At 40.4% G+C, this 18873-nt stretch overlaps 1 protein-coding gene across 1 annotated transcript; it reads left to right on the forward strand.

Annotated features, from left to right (window-relative positions):
- Positions 1-6886: 6886 nt before the first annotated feature.
- Positions 6887-10416, forward strand: LOC117809702 (leukocyte cell-derived chemotaxin-2-like; the record flags this gene model as incomplete). The annotated part of the gene is made up of 4 exons (XM_034679170.1): positions 6887-7186; positions 7298-7388; positions 7665-7810; positions 10250-10416. Coding segments are annotated over 4 exons (704 nt in total), but the record flags the coding sequence as incomplete, so codon positions are not given.
- Positions 10417-18873: the final 8457 nt, after the last annotated feature.

The following is an 18873-nucleotide window of genomic DNA, read 5'->3' on the forward strand; positions in this document are numbered from 1 at the left end:
GTTAACAAATCAACAAAGCCAAGAGGGAGTGACAAAGAGCTTATTTAAGACCGCTGAGATCTGATGCACAGACCTGGTTTCTTTCACCTGAGGGCAGAGAGAGGAGGTGGAAACAAAGAATCTGCCTCATGCACGGTGACCACATGTAAGCGTATGTAACCCTTCCTGTGTGCATTCCCTTCACTGATGACAGCAGCCTGAATAGTCATCTGAAGCAGGCCACGCTGTCTGCTGAGGGGAACAGGAGGCGAGAGGGATGGAGAATTAGAATGTATTTCAGGTCTGAAGCGAGTGGTGCATTGCTGCAACTCGGGGAAGGAGGGAGTTTAAAGAGGAGGAGAGGAGGAGGAGAGGAGAGGAGAGGAGGCTGGGAGGGTTTTTTTGCAGCAAACTGTTGCTAGGAAACACTTGTGGCATCTCCACTCCATCTCGTTGAAATGCCGGAGCTATAACTGACAGAGGCGGCGGATTGAAATGTCAGTCGTATCCTCGCAGGAGTTTGAAGAATGCGGCGCGTGTTTCTATTTAAGTCGCCGTGTTTATCTGAGGGGTTCTCAAAGAGTCAACACACGCCTCTACGTCTGCAGAGCTTCTCCTGCTTCTTCCTCTGCTTCTGTGTGTCTGGTTCTTCATCTTTGTTGATTCTCTCAGCTTTCATGAGTTTTTGGCTCCTCTGTCTCCCCCAACTCTCTAAATTCAGTCACACTTCCACGCCATCCCTCATTATTTTTCTCTCACTCCAGGATTCCCTCTCGGTGCCATTTGGGCCACGAGTGTAAGCCTCTGCCCAGATATTTGATTATGAAAGGCCCTCGCTCTCCTCTGGCCCACGATGGAGTTCATTCCTCTACACTCAGTGAATTATAATTCAGAGGTAGTAACCAGCTCTGAATTAGAATAAAAGCATTCAGATTCACACTGCAAACATCAGCCGAGTGAGACACACTCGTACATACAGATGAGGAAATATGAGGAAGGAAACAGAAACCCAAAAACATTCATATCTGAGTGTCATGATCAGAATTTCAGTGAAGAGACGCCTCTAAAAATACTGCTTAGAGATATCTGATTAAGAGCAGAAATTCATCACATGCTATTTTGTCCCTTTCGGTGCACCATAGTTAGGCTGCAGCAGCTTCTTCCTGCTTCCTGCCACATCGCTGTCCAACTTAATACACAAGGTAACGACCCAACATCAAGACCGGATCAGATCCAGTCCCATCTTCCAGACAGGACTCAGTCTGATCTGATCTTAATCCACCATGAGCAGAGCACTTTGCAGCATTTAGCAAGTTACAGTGGCAAGGACAAACTTCCTTTAACAGGCAGAAACCTCCAGCAGGACCAGACTCATGTTAGACACACATCTGCTGAGACCGTGTTGGAGAGAGGGATAGAGGGAGATGAAGAGAGAGAGAGATGATAGTGGGGAGACGGATAGTAGTAGTTGTAGCAGCTGGAGTCTGGACCACGTCCACAGCAGCAGAGATCCAGAGGAACCTACGAGACAAGGGAGCTCAGGGACTCCAGAAAGGTCTAAGAAAAGAGAGAAGAGAGGGAGACCAGAAGAAAGGAAAAGAGGAGAAGAAATGGTGAAGGAATGACAGAAGGAAAGGAGGGGATAAGAAAATGAGACATAAAGGATGAAGAAACATGGAAAGAACAAAGAGAGAAAGAAAGGAAGGAAGAAGGAAGAAAAGAACGTCAGGAAAAATGAATGAAATAAAAAAAGGAAGACAGAAAGTAAGGAAGGAATGAAAGGAAGAAGGGAGGAAGGAATGAAAGAAAGAAAGAAGGAAGGAGGAAAGGAATGAAGGAATGATTGGAAGAAAGAAAGGATGAATAACAGACCCCAAAAAAGGAATCTACAGCAGAGATCCAGAGGAACCTACGAGACAAGGGACTCCAGAAAGGTCTATGGTTAGTAACTTTAATGGGACAGGAAGAGTTAAAGTGAGAGACAGGCAGAGAGAGGAGAGAGAGGGAAAGACAGGATCCCAGTGTGTCAGTCTGAGCCTATAGCAGCATAACTAAGACCTGGTCCAAGCCTGATCCAGCTCTAACTATAAGCTTTATCAAAAAGGAAAGTTTGAAGCCTACTCTTAAAAGTAGAGAGGGTGTCTGCCTCCCGGACCCTGACTGGTAGATGATTCCAAAGGAGAGGGGCCTGATAACTGAAGGCTCTACCTCCCATACTACTTTTAGAGACTTTAGGTACGATGAGCAGGCCTGCATGTTGGGAGCGTAGAGTTCTAGAGGGGTGAGAGTGCACTATGAGCTCTGTTTTTAACATGTCCATAGCAAATATCTGCACTGATTGAATCATTTGACCGCCAACCTCTAGAGAAAGACTCTGAGACCAGGATCAGAGATGCAGCCGGAACGCAACAGAGCGGATCCAGTGGAAGTTAACACATCTGGTGGAATTTGGCTGTAAGATTCACGTGTGTAGCATGACCTGACTCTACTTGTCAGGTCATGCTACACAGCTCCTTGCACAGACTCACAGAGGTATACTTTCATGATGTAACTGAAGTGTAATATTTAGTTCTTACAGAACAAAACAAAGAAAGGGAGAACATGGATCCGTCGATGATGAACCTGAGCTGGTGTCAAATTTCAGACTCCATTGGACGCTCATTCCTTCGAGCATCAGCAGCTTCCCCTCAGAGGTCGTCGACTTCCTCTGTGTAACTTTCAGGGTAGCAAAAAGTCAATGAAGTCAGCCTTTTGCAGCGAGTAAATGGGTGTGTTTCCTAAAGTCCAATATCAATATTGACAGTGGGGAGGGAGTCCTGTGGTCCAGGCTTGCAGCTTCCACAGCGGGCTGGTTTCCTGACAGTCTCTGCTTTGTGTTTCTACCCAGCTGAGCGAGCCGCCACACCGGAGACCTGTAGGTATAGATTCCTCTTTTCTCACTAGAGCAGTGTTCAGTCAGAAAAATAGAGTGCATTTGTTTCTGTTGGATTCTTTTACAGACAAAAAAGTGTGAAAGAAAACGCTACAGATTCATTTCTTAAGCTGTGATCTCTGTGCATGAACAGTCCTGATCTACATGGAGACCTGCAGACATCTTTAAGGTTTCTCTCTTATTGTGTTCCTGCAGATTTTTCTAATCTGACCTGATCCATCCAGGATGAGAGCTCCATTGAGGGTCTGTCTGATTGCATGCTGTAAGTAGCTCCCTGCACACAATATGCACCATACACCTGCAGCATAGCTTCATAGCAGCATGGGAAATGTACCGCCAGTAGCCGACCCACACACACAATCACAGATATATGCACAAAACGTCTACACACATAACAATGTAATGGCACCCTCCCAGTAAATCGCCCCTCTAGTGTTCACTAATAAGACTCCTATTATAGGAACAATGAATGGTGGAGAAATATTGAGATTAGCATGATCTGAGCCCCATTAGCCGACTGTAAACTCCTGTAAACATGAACCTTGAGGGGGTTTGGGGCCTTTTGCTGGAATGACTGTGTGTTGGTGCGAGTGGATGAGACATTTAAAGCATGATTGAATCCCTAATGCAACATTTCATAACTGCATCTGACTGTGAAGGCTTAAGGCTCCCTCTGAGGGGCCGTTCAGACGAAGGAAAATGAGACAGACGTCTTGTTGCAGAGTAAAAAACAATTTGTGGACGCAATTTTAAAACCGCGGCTGTATGAGAGGAGTCTGAATGTCAAGTGGAGTTAATATCAGGTGGAGTTCATATCAGGCGATGGTTTAACATTCATTTGTTTTGTTGAGATGAATTTCCCTCTTTTCCTTTTTAAAGGTTAACTGCATTAGTCTTTGTCTCGGCTTGTCTCACACACACCATCAGAACTGATTACCATCATAGCTGTAGGTTATTAAATGTAGTGTTTATTATTCCTGTTTGTTTGTTTTTGTTAATATCATTTTTACTGTTCATATTTATTTATTTAAATATTAACCTATTTATTTTAGTTAAATTTCATTAATTTTATTTTATTTGTTTTCTTCTTTATGTATTTATTTATTTGTTTGTTTATTTAAATATTAACCTAACTGTTAAGTTTATTTTCATTAAAATATTTGTTTTTCTCTTCTCTATTTATTTATTCATTTAAATTTTAACCTAATTTTTTAAGTTTATTTTCAATAAAATATTTTTTCTTTTTATGTGTTTATTTATTTAAATATGAATCTATTTTATTTTCATTAGTGTTTTTTTTTCTTCTTTGTTTATTTATTTATTTAAATAGTAACCATATTTATTTTCATTTATTTATTATATTTGTTCTCTTCTCTATTTATTTTTTTATTGAAATATTTAAATATTAACTTATTTATTTTGGTTTATTTTCATTGACATTATTTTATTTGTTCTCTTCTCTTTGTATTTGTTTATTTAGATATTAACCTTATTATTTTAGTTTATTTTTATTATTATTATTTTTTCTCTTCTCTATTTTTTTTATATATTCATTTAAATATTTATTTTAGTTAATTTTCAATAATATTATTTAAATTTTTTCTCTTCTGTATTTTTTTTGTATTTCAAATTATTAATATTATAATTATTATGATTTCATTAACATTATTTATTTCTTCTCCTCTATTTATATATTTCTGTTTTAAATTATTATTAATATTATAATTATTATGATTTCATTAATAAATGTATTCACTTATCTCCTTACCTATTTATGTTTTAAATCACTCGGCATGTATCTGGGTATTTTTTGCCATGTATCAAATACATACATGTAATTTTGCAATATTTGTTCATGTATAATCTGCATATTTAAACATTGCAATATTTTATGGATGATGGAATAACCTAACAGCTGTTCAGACAAACACTTCCTCTAAACATTGTTAGCACACGTTAACGACCTGCTCTCACAGTAATGAAACATGCAGCACCGACGTCTGAGCAGCGCCGTGATGTTACATCCACCATAACATCTATTTACCAAACACACAGCAGGAAGCCGCCACACTTACATTTCTTCACTAAAGTTTCCCTTCTCTAATTTAAGATCACACACTGAAGAAAATTGCTTTTGGATGCCGCAGCCAGCAGCCGCCCCGCCTGACTGTCTCCCCGTCATTAAGGCCTCCGAGTGATAAGCAGCTTCTTTCAATCACTGAAACCAGCGTGTGTTCTCCTGCCAGGACAGCATGATTGAAATATTCTGTGTGCCTGTGAGGTTAATGGAGTTAATGAAGATCAGAGACGCATGTCTGGACGGGATAATTAGTATTCTGTCAGATTGAAAACACACCATGAAGAGCCGAGCCATGATTCTGTCCTCCTATAAGGACGAGGAACACTAAACAAACGTGACCTCATGAGTCTCAAGAGCACTTTGGTGAAGGTTTGGGAATCTGTGATGAATAATCACATCCAACAAAGACTTCATTAAAGTTTTCCCATTAACACTCATCAGATGTTAATGTCTACAACATTTTCATTTCAGCTTTCTTCATTATTTTAGAAGATTCTTTGTGACTCAACAGCTTGATCCAAAAACCAAAAGCTGGACTGGATAGAAATGGACCCGAGACGTGACTAAGAACCTTCAGAGGAAGTATTCGTGTGAGGCTGTTAGCTGTGACTAAGCAGTTTGCTTAAGCTTAGACCAGCTCTTGCTGCTATAGGCTTAGTGACTAAAGGCTCTAAAAGTAGTATGGGAGGTAGAGCCTTCAGTTATCAGGACCCTCTCCTTTGGAATCATCTACCAGTCAGGGTCCGGGAGGCAGACACCCTCTCTACTTTTAAGAGTAGGCTTCAAACTTTCCTTTTTGATAAAGCTTATAGTTAGAGCTGGATCAGGCTTGGACCAGGTCTTAGTTATGCTGCTATAGGCTTAGACTGACACACTGGGATCCTGTCTTTCCCTCTCTCTCCTCTCTCTGCCTGTCTCTCACTTTAACTCTTCCTGTCCCATTAAAGTTACTAACCATAGACCTTTCTGGAGTCCCTGAGCTCCCTTGTCTCGTAGGTTCCTCTGGATCTCTGCTGTAGATTCCTTTTTTGGGGTCTGTTATTCATCCTTTCTTTCTTTCTTTCTTTCTTTCCTTCTTTCTTTCTTTCTTTCTTTCCTTTAATTCGGTCCTAACTTTGTCCTTTCTGCTCTTCCTTTTCTTTCTTTACTTCTTTCTCTTCTTTCTCTTTCATTCTCTTTTCCTTTCATTCCTTCGCTCTCTTTTATTTCTTTTTCCTTTCATTCTATCTTTCTTTCTTTTTTCTTTCTTTCTTTCTTTCTTTCTTTAATTCAGTCCTAACTCTGTCCTTTGTGTTCTTTCTTTCTTTCTTTCTTTACTTCTTTCTCTTCATTCTCTTTTCCTTTCATTCTATCTTTCTTTCTTTCTTTGTTCTTTCACTTGTCTCTCTTCTTTTGTCTTCCTTTTTTATTTCATTAATTTTTCTGCCTTTCTTTCTTTCTCTATTTGTTTTTTCCATGTTTCCTCATCCTTTGTCTCCTTTCCTTATCCCCTCCTGTCCTTCTGTCATTCCTTCACCATTTCTTCTCCTCTTTTTCTTTCTTCTGGTCTCCCTCTCTTCTCTCTTTTCTTAGACCTTTCTGGAGTCCCTGAGCTCCCTTGTCTCGTAGGTTCCTCTGGATCTCTGCTGCTGTGGACGTGGTCCAGACTCCAGCTGCTACAACTACTACTATCCGTCTCCCCACTATCATCTCTCTCTCTCTCTTCATCTCCCTCTATCCCTCTCTCCAACACGGTCTCAGCAGATGTGTGTCTAACATGAGTCTGGTCCTGCTGGAGGTTTCTGCCTGTTAAAGGAAGTTTGTCCTTGTCACTGTAACTTGCTAACATTTGATAAGATTCCTAATCAAGGACAGTTTTTAATTTGAACCCTCTGTGTCTCTCTCCTCTCTCTAAGACATCCTCCTGAGCTGTGCCTCAGAGCATGAAAGGAGTAAAGGTGAAGAATTGCAAAGACCTGACAGAAACATCAAGGCGCAAAGAAATTACACCGCAGTAAATGTCAGGAGACCTAAAGCTGGGACTCTGAGAAAGAAGGTGAAGAAGACAGGAAGTCAGAGAGTTTCCAGGGGACCGAGGGATGACGCCAGCTGCAGCAGACTGGGAGGAATCTGCCAGCAGAACCGCTTCATCTGCACGGGTCCATACCTCAGAGACAAGTGTTCAGGGGCCGGGACGAGGCAGTGCTGCATGCCGGGTACAGTGACACAGTTACATAGAACTCACATGTATGTGAATATAACAGACTCACCTCACCTTTATTTATATAACACCTTTAGTTTAAGAACCCTTCTCTCTGTGTCTGTAGTCGGAGCCTGGACTGTCTTCTGTGCCGGTCACCACAACAACAGAGTGAGGGCGTGTGATGTGCACGGCTGTGGAGCGTTCAACTCCAGAAGGTGATCTGATTCTGATGCATCAGCAGAAGAATATGACTCATGCTGGCACATGAAGAGCTTCAGAGAGCGATGAGTTGATACTACAGCCTTCCTGTTGCTGCATGTTCTCTGAAACTGTTCACTAAGTGACTTCTGACATGTCTTAATGTCATCTAAGCAACAGATCCACTTCATAGAGGTCTGGATGAAGGATTTGAACTTGACAGTAAAGTAAGGCAAATCTGTAAAATTAGCATCCCTGTTTGATCCCTTTCTTCTCCACCTCCTCTCTCTCAGAGGTAATGGCCGACATAAAGCAGTGGACCTGGTGTGTGAGGACTACGGCGTCATCAACACTCCATTCTCCGGCTCTCTGGCGGGTCCAGTGAGTTGGAGAGACCGTGCTGGGAACCAGTTTGATGGGGTCAAACTTCTCAATGCTGGTAAGGATCACAGACCCTGAACATGAGAGCATCAAGAGACAGAAACTCCTGACAATGATTCATCACATTTTTAATTGAAAGGATTCTGAAAGCAGAATATATTTCAAACAATATCAGACAAAAACACGTTAGAATTAAATCTGTCCAACAAGTGATCCTGTAAAAGGTGGCCATGAAGGACCAGAAGCTCTCCCAAAAATGGCATTAAGTTATCCGATGAGGCCTGCTCGTCATATCTAAAGTCTCTAAAAGTAGTATGGGAGGTAGAGCCTTCAGTTATCAGGCCCCTCTCCTTTGGAATCATCTACCAGTCAGGGTCCGGGAGGCAGACACCCTCTCTACTTTTAAGAGTAGGCTTCAAACTTTCCTTTTTGATAAAGCTTATAGATAGAGCTGGATCAGGCTTGGACCAGGTCTTAGTTATGCTGCTATAGGCTTAGACTGACACACTGGGATCCTGTCTTTCCCTCTCTCTCCTCTCTCTGCCTGTCTCTCACTTTAACTCTTCCTGTCCCATTAAAGTTACTAACCATAGACCTTTCTGGAGTCCCTGAGCTCCCTTGTCTCGTAGGTTCCTCTGGATCTCTGCTGTAGATTCCTTTTTTGGGGTCTGTTATTCATCCTTTCTTTTCATCTTTCTTTCTTTCTTCCTTTTTCTCTATCATTCCCTTTTCCTTTCATTCCTTCCTTCTTTCTTTCTTTCTTTCTTCCTTTCTTTAATTATTTCTTTCCTTCTTTCCTTCTTTCCTTCCTTCCTTCCTTCCTTTTTCCTTTAATTCCTTCCTTCTCTCTTTCTTTCATTCCTTCCATCCTTTCTCTCTTTGTTCTTTGCATGTTTCTTTATCCTTTGTCTCCTTTTCTTATCCCGTCCTTTCCTTCTATCCTTTCCTTCCTCATTTCTTCTCCTCTTTTTCTTCTGGTCTCCCTCTCTTCTCTCTTTTCTTAGACCTTTCTGGAGTCCCTGAGCTCCCTTGTCTCGTAGGTTCCTCTGGATCTCTGCTGCTGTGGACGTGGTCCAGACTCCAGCTGCTACAACTACTACTATCCGTCTCCCCACTATCATCTCTCTCTCTCTCTTCATCTCCCTCTATCCCTCTCTCCAACACGGTCTCAGCAGATGTGTGTCTAACATGAGTCTGGTCCTGCTGGAGGTTTCTGCCTGTTAAAGGAAGTTTGTCCTTGCCACTGTAACTGGCTAAATGCTGCAAAGTGCTCTGCTCATGGTGGATTAAGATGAGATCAGACTGAGTCCTGTCTGTAAGATGGGACTGGATCTGATCCTGGTCTTGATGTTGGGTCTTTGTTAATAACAGAACATAGAGTACGGTCTAGACCGGCTCTGTTTGGAAAGAGTCTGAGGAGAACAGTTGTTGGGATTTGGTGTTATATGAATAAATGAAGTACTGGTCCTGCCCCTGAAAGCTGCACATGAAAGACCTGGTTTCGTCAACCCGCTCTAACCTCTGAATATAAAGCCTTCAGCGTATGGAGCCACGGTTAGTGCGAAGGCGATTCTGTGTTATCCCGGCGTAGGCGTTGGTTGGGGATGAAAAGAAGGTCTGATTTAGACGGATTAGTCAAGGTGTTGGAGAGGGGCCACTGAGACTCCATTGAACTCCTATTTACCTCCAACACCGGGCCCCAGCTGCACGCAAAACCCCATCAAAGGCTGGTAATGACCCCCGTAAGTAAGGGCCGCCATCACAGAACAAAGCACCAGCGTGTGTGCGTGCTTTTGTTATGTACAGTGTGTTTGTGTCTGCATACATGAGCGTCTGTGATTCTCAGAGTTAGAAAGGCAGCAGAGTGATGAGTAAACATCATTAGTCCTCATTCTGCATCTCCCCCTGATTGAACTTTATTATCAGCTGAACACATGTACGGTCAGCTCCTTTCATCTCAGGGAAGAGCACAGACATGATTAGACATCACAGAGACACATTACCTCGCCATGATACCCACATTAATGCTGAGAGACTCATCATTAGGAGCTTGTAGGATTTAATGATGCTGTTGGGTTGTGGACTAGCCTACTTTGAGCTTGTTTGTTTTTGTCTGCAGCGTGTTCCAGTGTTTTTTAGGATCTAGAGCCTGTGTTGCAGAAAATGAAGCTGCCTTCTCCACATCTCATGGATCTGTTTATTGCAAAGCCTTGGCATTGACTTTCTGTACATTTGTAGACCCATAAAGTGCATTAAGAGCGATGTGAAGCTTTTAGGAGCAGGCGCCCCGAGGTAAAGGGAATGCAAAAATCCTTTAAGACTCTGCTTTTCTCCAACAAAGTCATCAATGCTGTGGATTCAGTTTTTGCACATCCTGTGAGTTTGAAACTGTGTTCAGCTGAGAGGTCACAACATCCCTCTGCAGTGAGTGGAGTCAGGAATATGTGACTCAGTTTCTAACACATTAAACCAGACCTTTCTGTTTCTGTTTGTTCAGCGTACTGCGTGAAGATCTTCAACATCCGTCCGTACCGCTACGTCGGCCCCGTGGTTCAGGGAGAGGCGTTGGGGTATCTGTTGCCGCAGCAGGAGCGCTTCTCCGGCATCACTTCACACCTGGAGCTGCACATGTGTGACGGCACGGACCCTTCACCATTCATATGATCTTCATCCTTTCATATCCAACATCCCTCTCTGACATCCAACACCAGACTTTCATTTTTCTCTGACCTCTCAAAGTGTAAAACCCTTAATTAGCTGTGAGTCATCGTTTCCCCTGAAAATGAACATTTTCTCTGAAGCTTAAGTTTTTAAATCACACATTATAACAAATTATATTATAGAGCCTCTTCATTTATACACAAATCAATCAAGCTTTATTTATAGAGCTCTTTCATACAAATTAAATGTAGTTTAAAATAATTTACAGTGATTTAAAATATGAAAGAAGCAGAAGTAAATAATGGAAAAATATATTTTATATATATTAAAAAATCAAAAATGGATTTTGAAGTAGAGATTAATGCACAGCAACACAAAATAATTAAATTAAATTAAAAAATATGTAATAAAAATAATTTGAAGCATCGAAATAATGATAAGAATGTAAACAGTTAGAATAAAGATTAAAGTTGAAGATAAAATAAAGGCGCTTAAAAATATAAATCAAACTGAGTAGACAAATTATTTTTAAACAATCAAATAAAAATAATACATTTAAAAACAATTACAAAATAAAATAAACTATAAAACAAGAACAAGAATATTAAAGGAAAACAATTAGAAAACCCTAAATAAAAGTCAGACTAAATGAATATGCTTTTAATTTATGTTTATAAAGCTTATATATTTAATTTGAAGCAGAGTTTAAAACTCACCAGCAACAATAAAATATTTGTAATTAAGAATCAGAATTAGAAATACTTAATTTATCCCAGGGAGGGAATTTCAGTCATTAAAGAGCTTTTATAAACAATATGAAAAAAAGTCAAAATATTAATAGAAGAAAGAATAAAATAAGATATAAATACGAATAAGATTAAATAAAATAAAGATTAAATAGAATAAAATAAAACAAAACTAAAGTATATACAAAAGCTCAGGATAGTTAGAATTATCTATGATTAAAAGTGTAATAAATAAATAAGTTAAAGCATCAACATAATAATAAGAATATAAATAATTAAAATTAATGAATACAAAAAAGGTTGAAGATAAATAAATATGCTAAAATAATAATAATACATATTTAATAATTAAACACTAAAAAAACTGATTACCAAATAATAAGAATAATACATTTTAAAAATAGTTTAAAATAAATAAAATTATATAACAACATTAAAATCATTAAGAACATTAAAAGATAAAATGATGAAACTCCAAATAAAAGCCAGACTGAATAAATATGTTTTTTATTTACGTTTAAAAGTTTCAATATCTCCAATATATAACTATACAAAAATACAGTTTCTAATGAAAGCATTAAAGTAACAATGTCTCTCATCACAATGAAAGTTAAGTTCATTTTTTAACACATTTTTACACTTGTAATCCCAAACTCTTCAAAAATAAAATAATGGCAAAACATACTAAATCTTAAAAAAGAACAATGGATTTTAAAGCAGAGACTAATGCACACCAACAATAATAAAATGTATGTAATTAATAATAAGTTAAAGCATCAAACTAAAAATACAAATATAATTAATTAAAAAATAGATAAATACATAAATAATTAAATAAATAAATAAATAAATAAATAAATAAATAAATAAATAAATAAATAAATAAAGGGTAAGGATAAAAGTTGAAGATAAAATAAAGTGCTTAAAATATAATCAGTAAATAAATTAATATTAAAAATAATCTCCAATTTTTGCTTAACAAAAATGCAGTTTCTCATAAAAGCATTTAAGTAACACTGACTCTCATCACACAACATTTAAGTGCATTTTTAACACATTTTTCCATTTGCAATGCCTTTTAAAGAAAGCTGAAGAAACTGTATTTTTGTAATATGTCTGACTCTCTTGCACACTCATATTCTTCTCTCTCTGACTGAAAGATGCCCCCTCTCCTCCTCCCCCCACATGGACTCAAACAACCCCTCTCCCACAGCCTCTCTGTTTTTGAATGATGCGGTACACTCCTGATTTTCAGTTCTGCTTTTGGCCAAAGTGGTTTTGAACTCCGATCACCTGGCTGGAACTTAAGATAAGTAAGTCACGTATTTCTAAGAATAAACATCAGCTTCTCATTTTTATTCTGAAAGCCTTCATTTCATATAAATCAGCTGTGAAGTCTCTGAGGTTCAGCCTTCTCTGCTGGAGAGGAAAACTGCCACATGTACAGTGTGGGTGCAATGAGGGCCATGCACCAGGAGATGGCGCTGTTTTTCAACAAAACTGCATATCAGACCTCAGAGTTCATCCTCAGACATTTTCTTTTCCACTTTTCCAACATGTCAACATAACAAATTCAGGAGGTTCATGAGAGAATCATGTGATATTTACAGCAGAAGACAATGACAGAGGAGTGTTTGGGGATTTATTTTCAGCTGTAATCATCTCATGATGGAGAGAGACTCACAAATATGGAGACATCAGGTGATGCAATCCCAGTGAGTCAGCTGAACGGGTCCTCCCTGTAACTCAGATTCAACTTCCAGTTTATCATCATTATTAGGAAACAGCAGAAACACTCTTTGGTGATTGTTAACAGGAAATTTGTGATTGCTCAAAAAGTGTTCTACTCTATGAGACATTTCCAAACTAACCAACAGTGGGCGCCATAAACACCAGAATATAACAGGACACTTTAACTTGCTTTAACCATAAGTATCTCTGTTCTCTATGTTCTATTATGAACAAAGACCCAACATCAAGACCAGGATCAGATCCAGTCCCATCTTCCAGACAGGACTCAGTCTGATCTCATCTTAATCCACCATGAGCAGAGCACTTTGCAGCATTTAGCAAGTTACAGTGGCAAGGACAAACTTCCTTTAACAGGCAGAAACCTCCAGCAGGACTAGACTCATGTTAGACACACATCTGCTGAGACCGTGTTGGAGAGAGGGATAGAGGGAGATGAAGAGAGAGAGAGAGATGATAGTGGGGAGACGGATAGTAGTAGTTGTAGCAGCTGGAGTCTGGCACGTCCACAGCAGCAGAGATCCAGAGGAACCTACGAGACAAGGGAGCTCAGGGACTCCAGAAAGGTCTAAGAAAAGAGAGAAGAGAGGGAGACCAGAAGAAAGAAAAAGAGGAGAATAAATGGTGAAGGAATGACAGAAGGAAAGTAGGGGGTGAGAAAAGGAGACATAAAGGATGAAGAAACATGGAAAGAACAATGAAAGAAAGAAAGAAAGGATGGAATGAAAGGATAGAAAGAAAGGAAGAAAGAGAGGAAGGAGGAAAAGAGAGAAAGAAAAAAGAAAGGACAGCAGGAATGATTAATGAAGAAAGAAAGAAGAAAGAAAGATAGAAAGAAGAAAGAAAGAAGGGACGCATAAGAGGATGAAAAAGAAAGAAAGAAGAAGAAAAGGCAGGAAGTAAGAAGGATCAAATTTAAAGGAAAAGGGAAGAAAAGAAAAGAAAGAAGGATATTAGGAAAAAAGAGAAAGAAGAAAGAAAGTCAGAAGGAATAAAAATTAAAAAAGATAAGAAGTAAAGAAAGCAAGAAAGAAAGGATAAGAAGGATTGAATGAAAGGAAAAGGAAAGAAAGAAGAAAGAGGAAAGAAAGAAGGATGAATAACCCCAAAAAAGGAATCTACAGCAGAGATCCAGAGGAACCTACGAGGCAAGGGGGGTCAGGGACTCCAGCTTGGTCTATGGTTAGTAACTTTAATGGGACAGGGAGAGTTAAAGTATTACTTTTGAATGTGTGTTAAAGTGGGCGTGGCTGTTGTGCAAAATAAATGTTTGCAATTTATTCAGAACCCAGAATAATCCCTAGTTTGACCCCTCACAGGCTGCTGAAGGCAGAGGTTAACATATTAAAAGTCTCACCAATAAGGATCCAGGTTCAGATTATCCTACAGGAGTTGTGTTTAAATCTTTTTATATTAGAGACTGTGATTTATTCCAAAATTGGCCAAATATGGGAGAGTTCCCCCAGACTATTTATCCACTGTAATGTCTTTATTTGTTAGAGTTCTCCTGATAAGGTCCAGTAAATTACAGTAAAGTCAGGTAATCATTACACCTGACATAAAGGAGTTAAAAAACAATAGCAAAGTTGAGCTATAATGAAAAGACTGTAAAATGAGGACACCACTGAGTATGTCTGCTCAGCATGTTATCCTTCAATGCTGAACAGGTCTGTCTTCATCATATATCCAGTCCACAGTCTGTTTCAAACACCATGTGGGTCATAATATTTAGGAGCAGAGATGTTTGCACAGCTTTAAGTCTGCTTTGAACCCTGCGCTGAGGATCCTGCAGCCCGTGTGGGTCGCTGTGACGCTGGAGGGCTGGTCCGTGGAGCATTACGCACAGTCCCAGGCGCTCTGGTGGGAGTGGGCGAGCTGGGATAGGCTGGGAGTTTGGTCGGAGCAGTCAGCGGGACGGGACGAGGAACAGAGGGAAAGGAAGAACCGAGAGATTTAGTAACTTCAGCCTGCCGAGCGGGGCAGGAAATCTGACGTGGACGGCTTCACGGAGACGAATCAGATCTGTTGAATCAGGAGCGTCTGGATGACAAAAGGAGCGACACCGAGCAAACTTTCAAAACCGGGTCTGATCGCTCCTTAAACCGGGATTCTACTTTTTCTTCTTTCTGAACGGAGGCTGAATAAAGAGGGGACATAATGCCACGGCGCACCGTGCAAGAAGTGACCGTGCAGGATGTCCAGAAGAGGAGGAATCCGAACAAACACTATGTAAGTGATCCAACAGAGAGCAACAGATCGAGGCTGCTGCTGCGGGTCTCTTCCTCTCTGCTGCTTAAAGTAATAACAAAGAGAGTGTCAGATTACAGAGGCTGTACAGAGACTGTTAGAGAGACTGACTCTGATTAGTTATAGAGGACTGGAAACAACACACACACACATACACACACACACACACACACACACACACACACACACACACACACACACACACAGTTAGAACACTATGACTACTAATACACATTAACACTGAAGTCTGGGTTCCTTTCAGAGGAGATACATGCTCTGGTGAACTAAAGGCAATTAGTTAAACTAAAAGACCTGCTCATCTACCAGTCAGGGTCCGGGAGGCAGACACCCTCTCTACTTTTAAGAGTAGGCTTCAAACTTTCCTTTTTGATAAAGCTTATAGTTAGAGCTGAATCAGGCTTGGACCAGGTCTTAGTTATGCTGCTATAGGCTTAGACTGACACACTGGGATCCTGTCTTTCCCTCTCTCTCCTCTCTCTGCCTGTCTCTCACTTTAACTCTTCCTGTCCCATTAAAGTTACTAACCATAGACCTTTCTGGAGTCCCTGAGCTCCCTTGTCTCGTAGGTTCCTCTGGATCTCTGCTGTAGATTCCTTTTTTGGGGTCTGTTATTCATCCTTTCTTTCTTTCTTTCTTTCTTTCTTTCTTTCTTTCTTTATTTTCTTTCTGTTTTTTCTTGTTTTCTTAATGTTTTTCTCTTTCATTCCTTCCTTCTTTCTCTCTTGTATTCCCTTTTCCTTTCATTCTTTTATTTCTCTCTTTCATTCATTTTTCATTACATTCCTTTCTTTCTATTTCCATCCTTTCTTTTCTTCTTTACTTCTTTCTCTTTTTTATTCCTTCCTATAGTTTTTTCTTCCTTTCTTTCTTTCTTCACCTCTCTCTTGGTTCTTTCCATGTTTCTTCATCCTTTATTTCTCCTTGTCTTATCCCTTCCTTTCCTTCACCATTTCTTCTCCTCTTTTTCTTTCTTCTGGTCTCCCTCTCTTCTCTCTTTTCTTAGACCTTTCTGGAGTCCCTGAGCTCCCTTGTCTCGTAGGTTCCTCTGGATCTCTGCTGCTGTGGACGTGGTCCAGACTCCAGCTGCTACAACTACTACTATCCGTCTCCCCACTATCATCTCTCTCTCTCTCTTCATCTCCCTCTATCCCTCTCTCCAACACGGTCTCAGCAGATGTGTGTCTAACATGAGTCTGGTCCTGCTGGAGGTTTCTGCCTGTTAAAGGAAGTTTGTCCTTGCCACTGTAACTTGCTAAATGCTGCAAAGTGCTCTGCTCATGGTGGATTAAGATGAGATCAGACTGAGTCCTGTCTGTGAGAGGGGACTGGATCTGATCTGGTCTTGATGTTGGGTCTGTCTAGACCTGCCCTGTCTGGAAAGAGTCTGAGGAGAACGTTTGTTGGGATTTGAATCAGATCAGAGATTTTCCGGCTCTTTATTTGGGGCAGAAATGTAACAAGCAGCTTTTGTCTTTCAGTCCTCAGGGGGGTGGTTGTTGTTGTTGTTGTTTTGGGTTCCATAGCATGTCTCATGTGACCCTCCCTGAGTCTGCATCTCTGCATGTGACCCTCCTAGTTTAGTCTCCCATGCATGTAAATAAAAGTAGTCTCTAACTCGCCTCCTGTATCCCTCTCATGACCGCTGCCATCACTGTGGAAAATCCCTGAAAACCTCTTAATAGGCAAATCAATTCAGTCCACTAACTGCTCCGACTAATCCCCCCAGGAGGATATAGAGTTCAGTGTGTTCATCAGAGCTTGGTCATGCCTGAGGCCACCAAGAAACGTACCTACAGGAACCAGGAAGTCAGAGTGAGGTCATCCCGGTTAAAGCAGGGTAATGTTTGAACAAAGGGAAGGCGTTCTGGATGCATTACAGTTACATTTGGGGCTTTATTTTGCACTTTGCTGAAGGAGGAGACAGAAAGTGGTGACACCTGATGTCTACAGAAGATACCAGGTGATAAAGATGTGATTACCTCATTAACTCTCTCTCTGAGTCTGTGCAAGCTCCAGAGATCTTCCCCTGAATCAACATGTGGAATAATTCCTCTGAATCTTGTGTGGGAGATGAGAATGTCAGCCAGACAAAGACCCATTGCTTCCTTTTTCTGCTACTAGCATACAACAGAGCTGAAGTCACTCTTAGTGTGACAATATGTGGGAGAATTTCTCTGTAACAGTCCGTTCAGAGTAACACGTATGACATCATATGATCCAGGGAGCCAACGACGGCGAGAGCAAACGCCAAGCTCTTCCCAGGTGCTCGTGTTAGCCCCGTGTTCATGGCGTGTGCACTCTTGTGAATATGTCGGTTGCGCCCGTCTATGTGTGAAAATGAAGCCTGGGGTTCAGGGACCAGCAGACCTGACACCGCTGTGAGTGTGAGCGGTCAAGGACACAGAGTCCTCGAGGTCCTGTGTCTCCTCCATCTGTCTGTTCAGGGACCGGGTTAGGGAGGGTTTGGACCAGTTTAATGTTCCAAAACCAGAGCAGCACGGTGCACAGGAAGCAGATTAAACCCAGTCCTGTTTAAGAGATGTGAAGGGGGTCAGGATGTAGACTGGGTGGTTAGCACTGGTGATTGTGTTTCATTGACTAGAGAAGGTTTTATAGCTGAAGTTATGACCCTCCTCCTCACATGTGGTGCTTGTAGTTCATGACGCTTCTTCTCCAAGGATAAAAACTAATCATGCACTTAAGGCGTTTTTCAACCGGAGGGACTTTAGAGATAATCTTCCCTCTAAAAAAGCCCCTGCTTGTGGGGTAGAACTTTCTAAAGGTCCCAGGACATTCGGGGGGCGGGGCCTGCAATGCTGAACGTGTCTGATTGGTAGATTCAATAGAAGAAGCTGTGATTCTCTTGATTTAGCAGCTTGTAACAGTAGTCTTCTCTCAGCCCACCGTGAATGCTTGTCTCTCCTCCCGGTGTTCTGGTTTTAAAAGTGACCCTGTAAACTGGAGACCTTCAGCTGAACGTGTCAGTGTTTGTGGAGTTTACACAGCTGTTGAAACACAGAGGGAGTTCCTGGGAATGCAAACTAGTTTAGTTTTTATTAAGATTTCAAATATCCTCATCAGATATTTAATGATGGTCTAAAGACGTTTATGAGGGATGCATCCGGCTGAGAGTCTCCAGTTAACAGGGTCGCTGTTTAAACCAAAACACCGGCCGATCTCTGCCACGGCTTTATGAGTTCAAAAGGATTTTAAAGCCGTGTTTTTTTTTGTCAACATTTTTTTTTTGTCAACATTTTTTTTTTGTCAACATTTTTTTTGTCAAAATCTTTTTTTGTCAAAAATTTTTTTTGTCAAAAATGTTTTTGGTCAAAAAAATTTTTTGTCAATTTATTTATTTTTTTCAATATTTTTTATTTTTTATTTTTCAAAAAAAAAATGCAAATTTTTTTTTTCAATAACAGATCAAGAGTTCAAAAGGATTTTAAAGGCGTGTTGAAACGTCTTTGCTACTCGTGCTTATCTCCTCTCACGTGTTGATTCAGTGAATCCATCTGTGATGAAATATAGCACCATCTAAAACAGACCAGCTGAGTCTCTTCATGCTAACAGGCTAACTGTTGTGTTGCTCATAATGATACCTGCCTGTCCGTCTGCTTCTATGGGGTCATCCGTGATGAATGGGAAAGAATGAAAGAAGGAGAGTAGGAAGAAATGAAAGGAAAAAGGAATAACAGAG

Source organism: Notolabrus celidotus, unplaced genomic scaffold, assembly GCF_009762535.1.
Source record: "Notolabrus celidotus isolate fNotCel1 unplaced genomic scaffold, fNotCel1.pri scaffold_362_arrow_ctg1, whole genome shotgun sequence".
In the NCBI taxonomy this organism is placed as follows: Eukaryota; Metazoa; Chordata; class Actinopteri; order Labriformes; family Labridae; genus Notolabrus; species Notolabrus celidotus.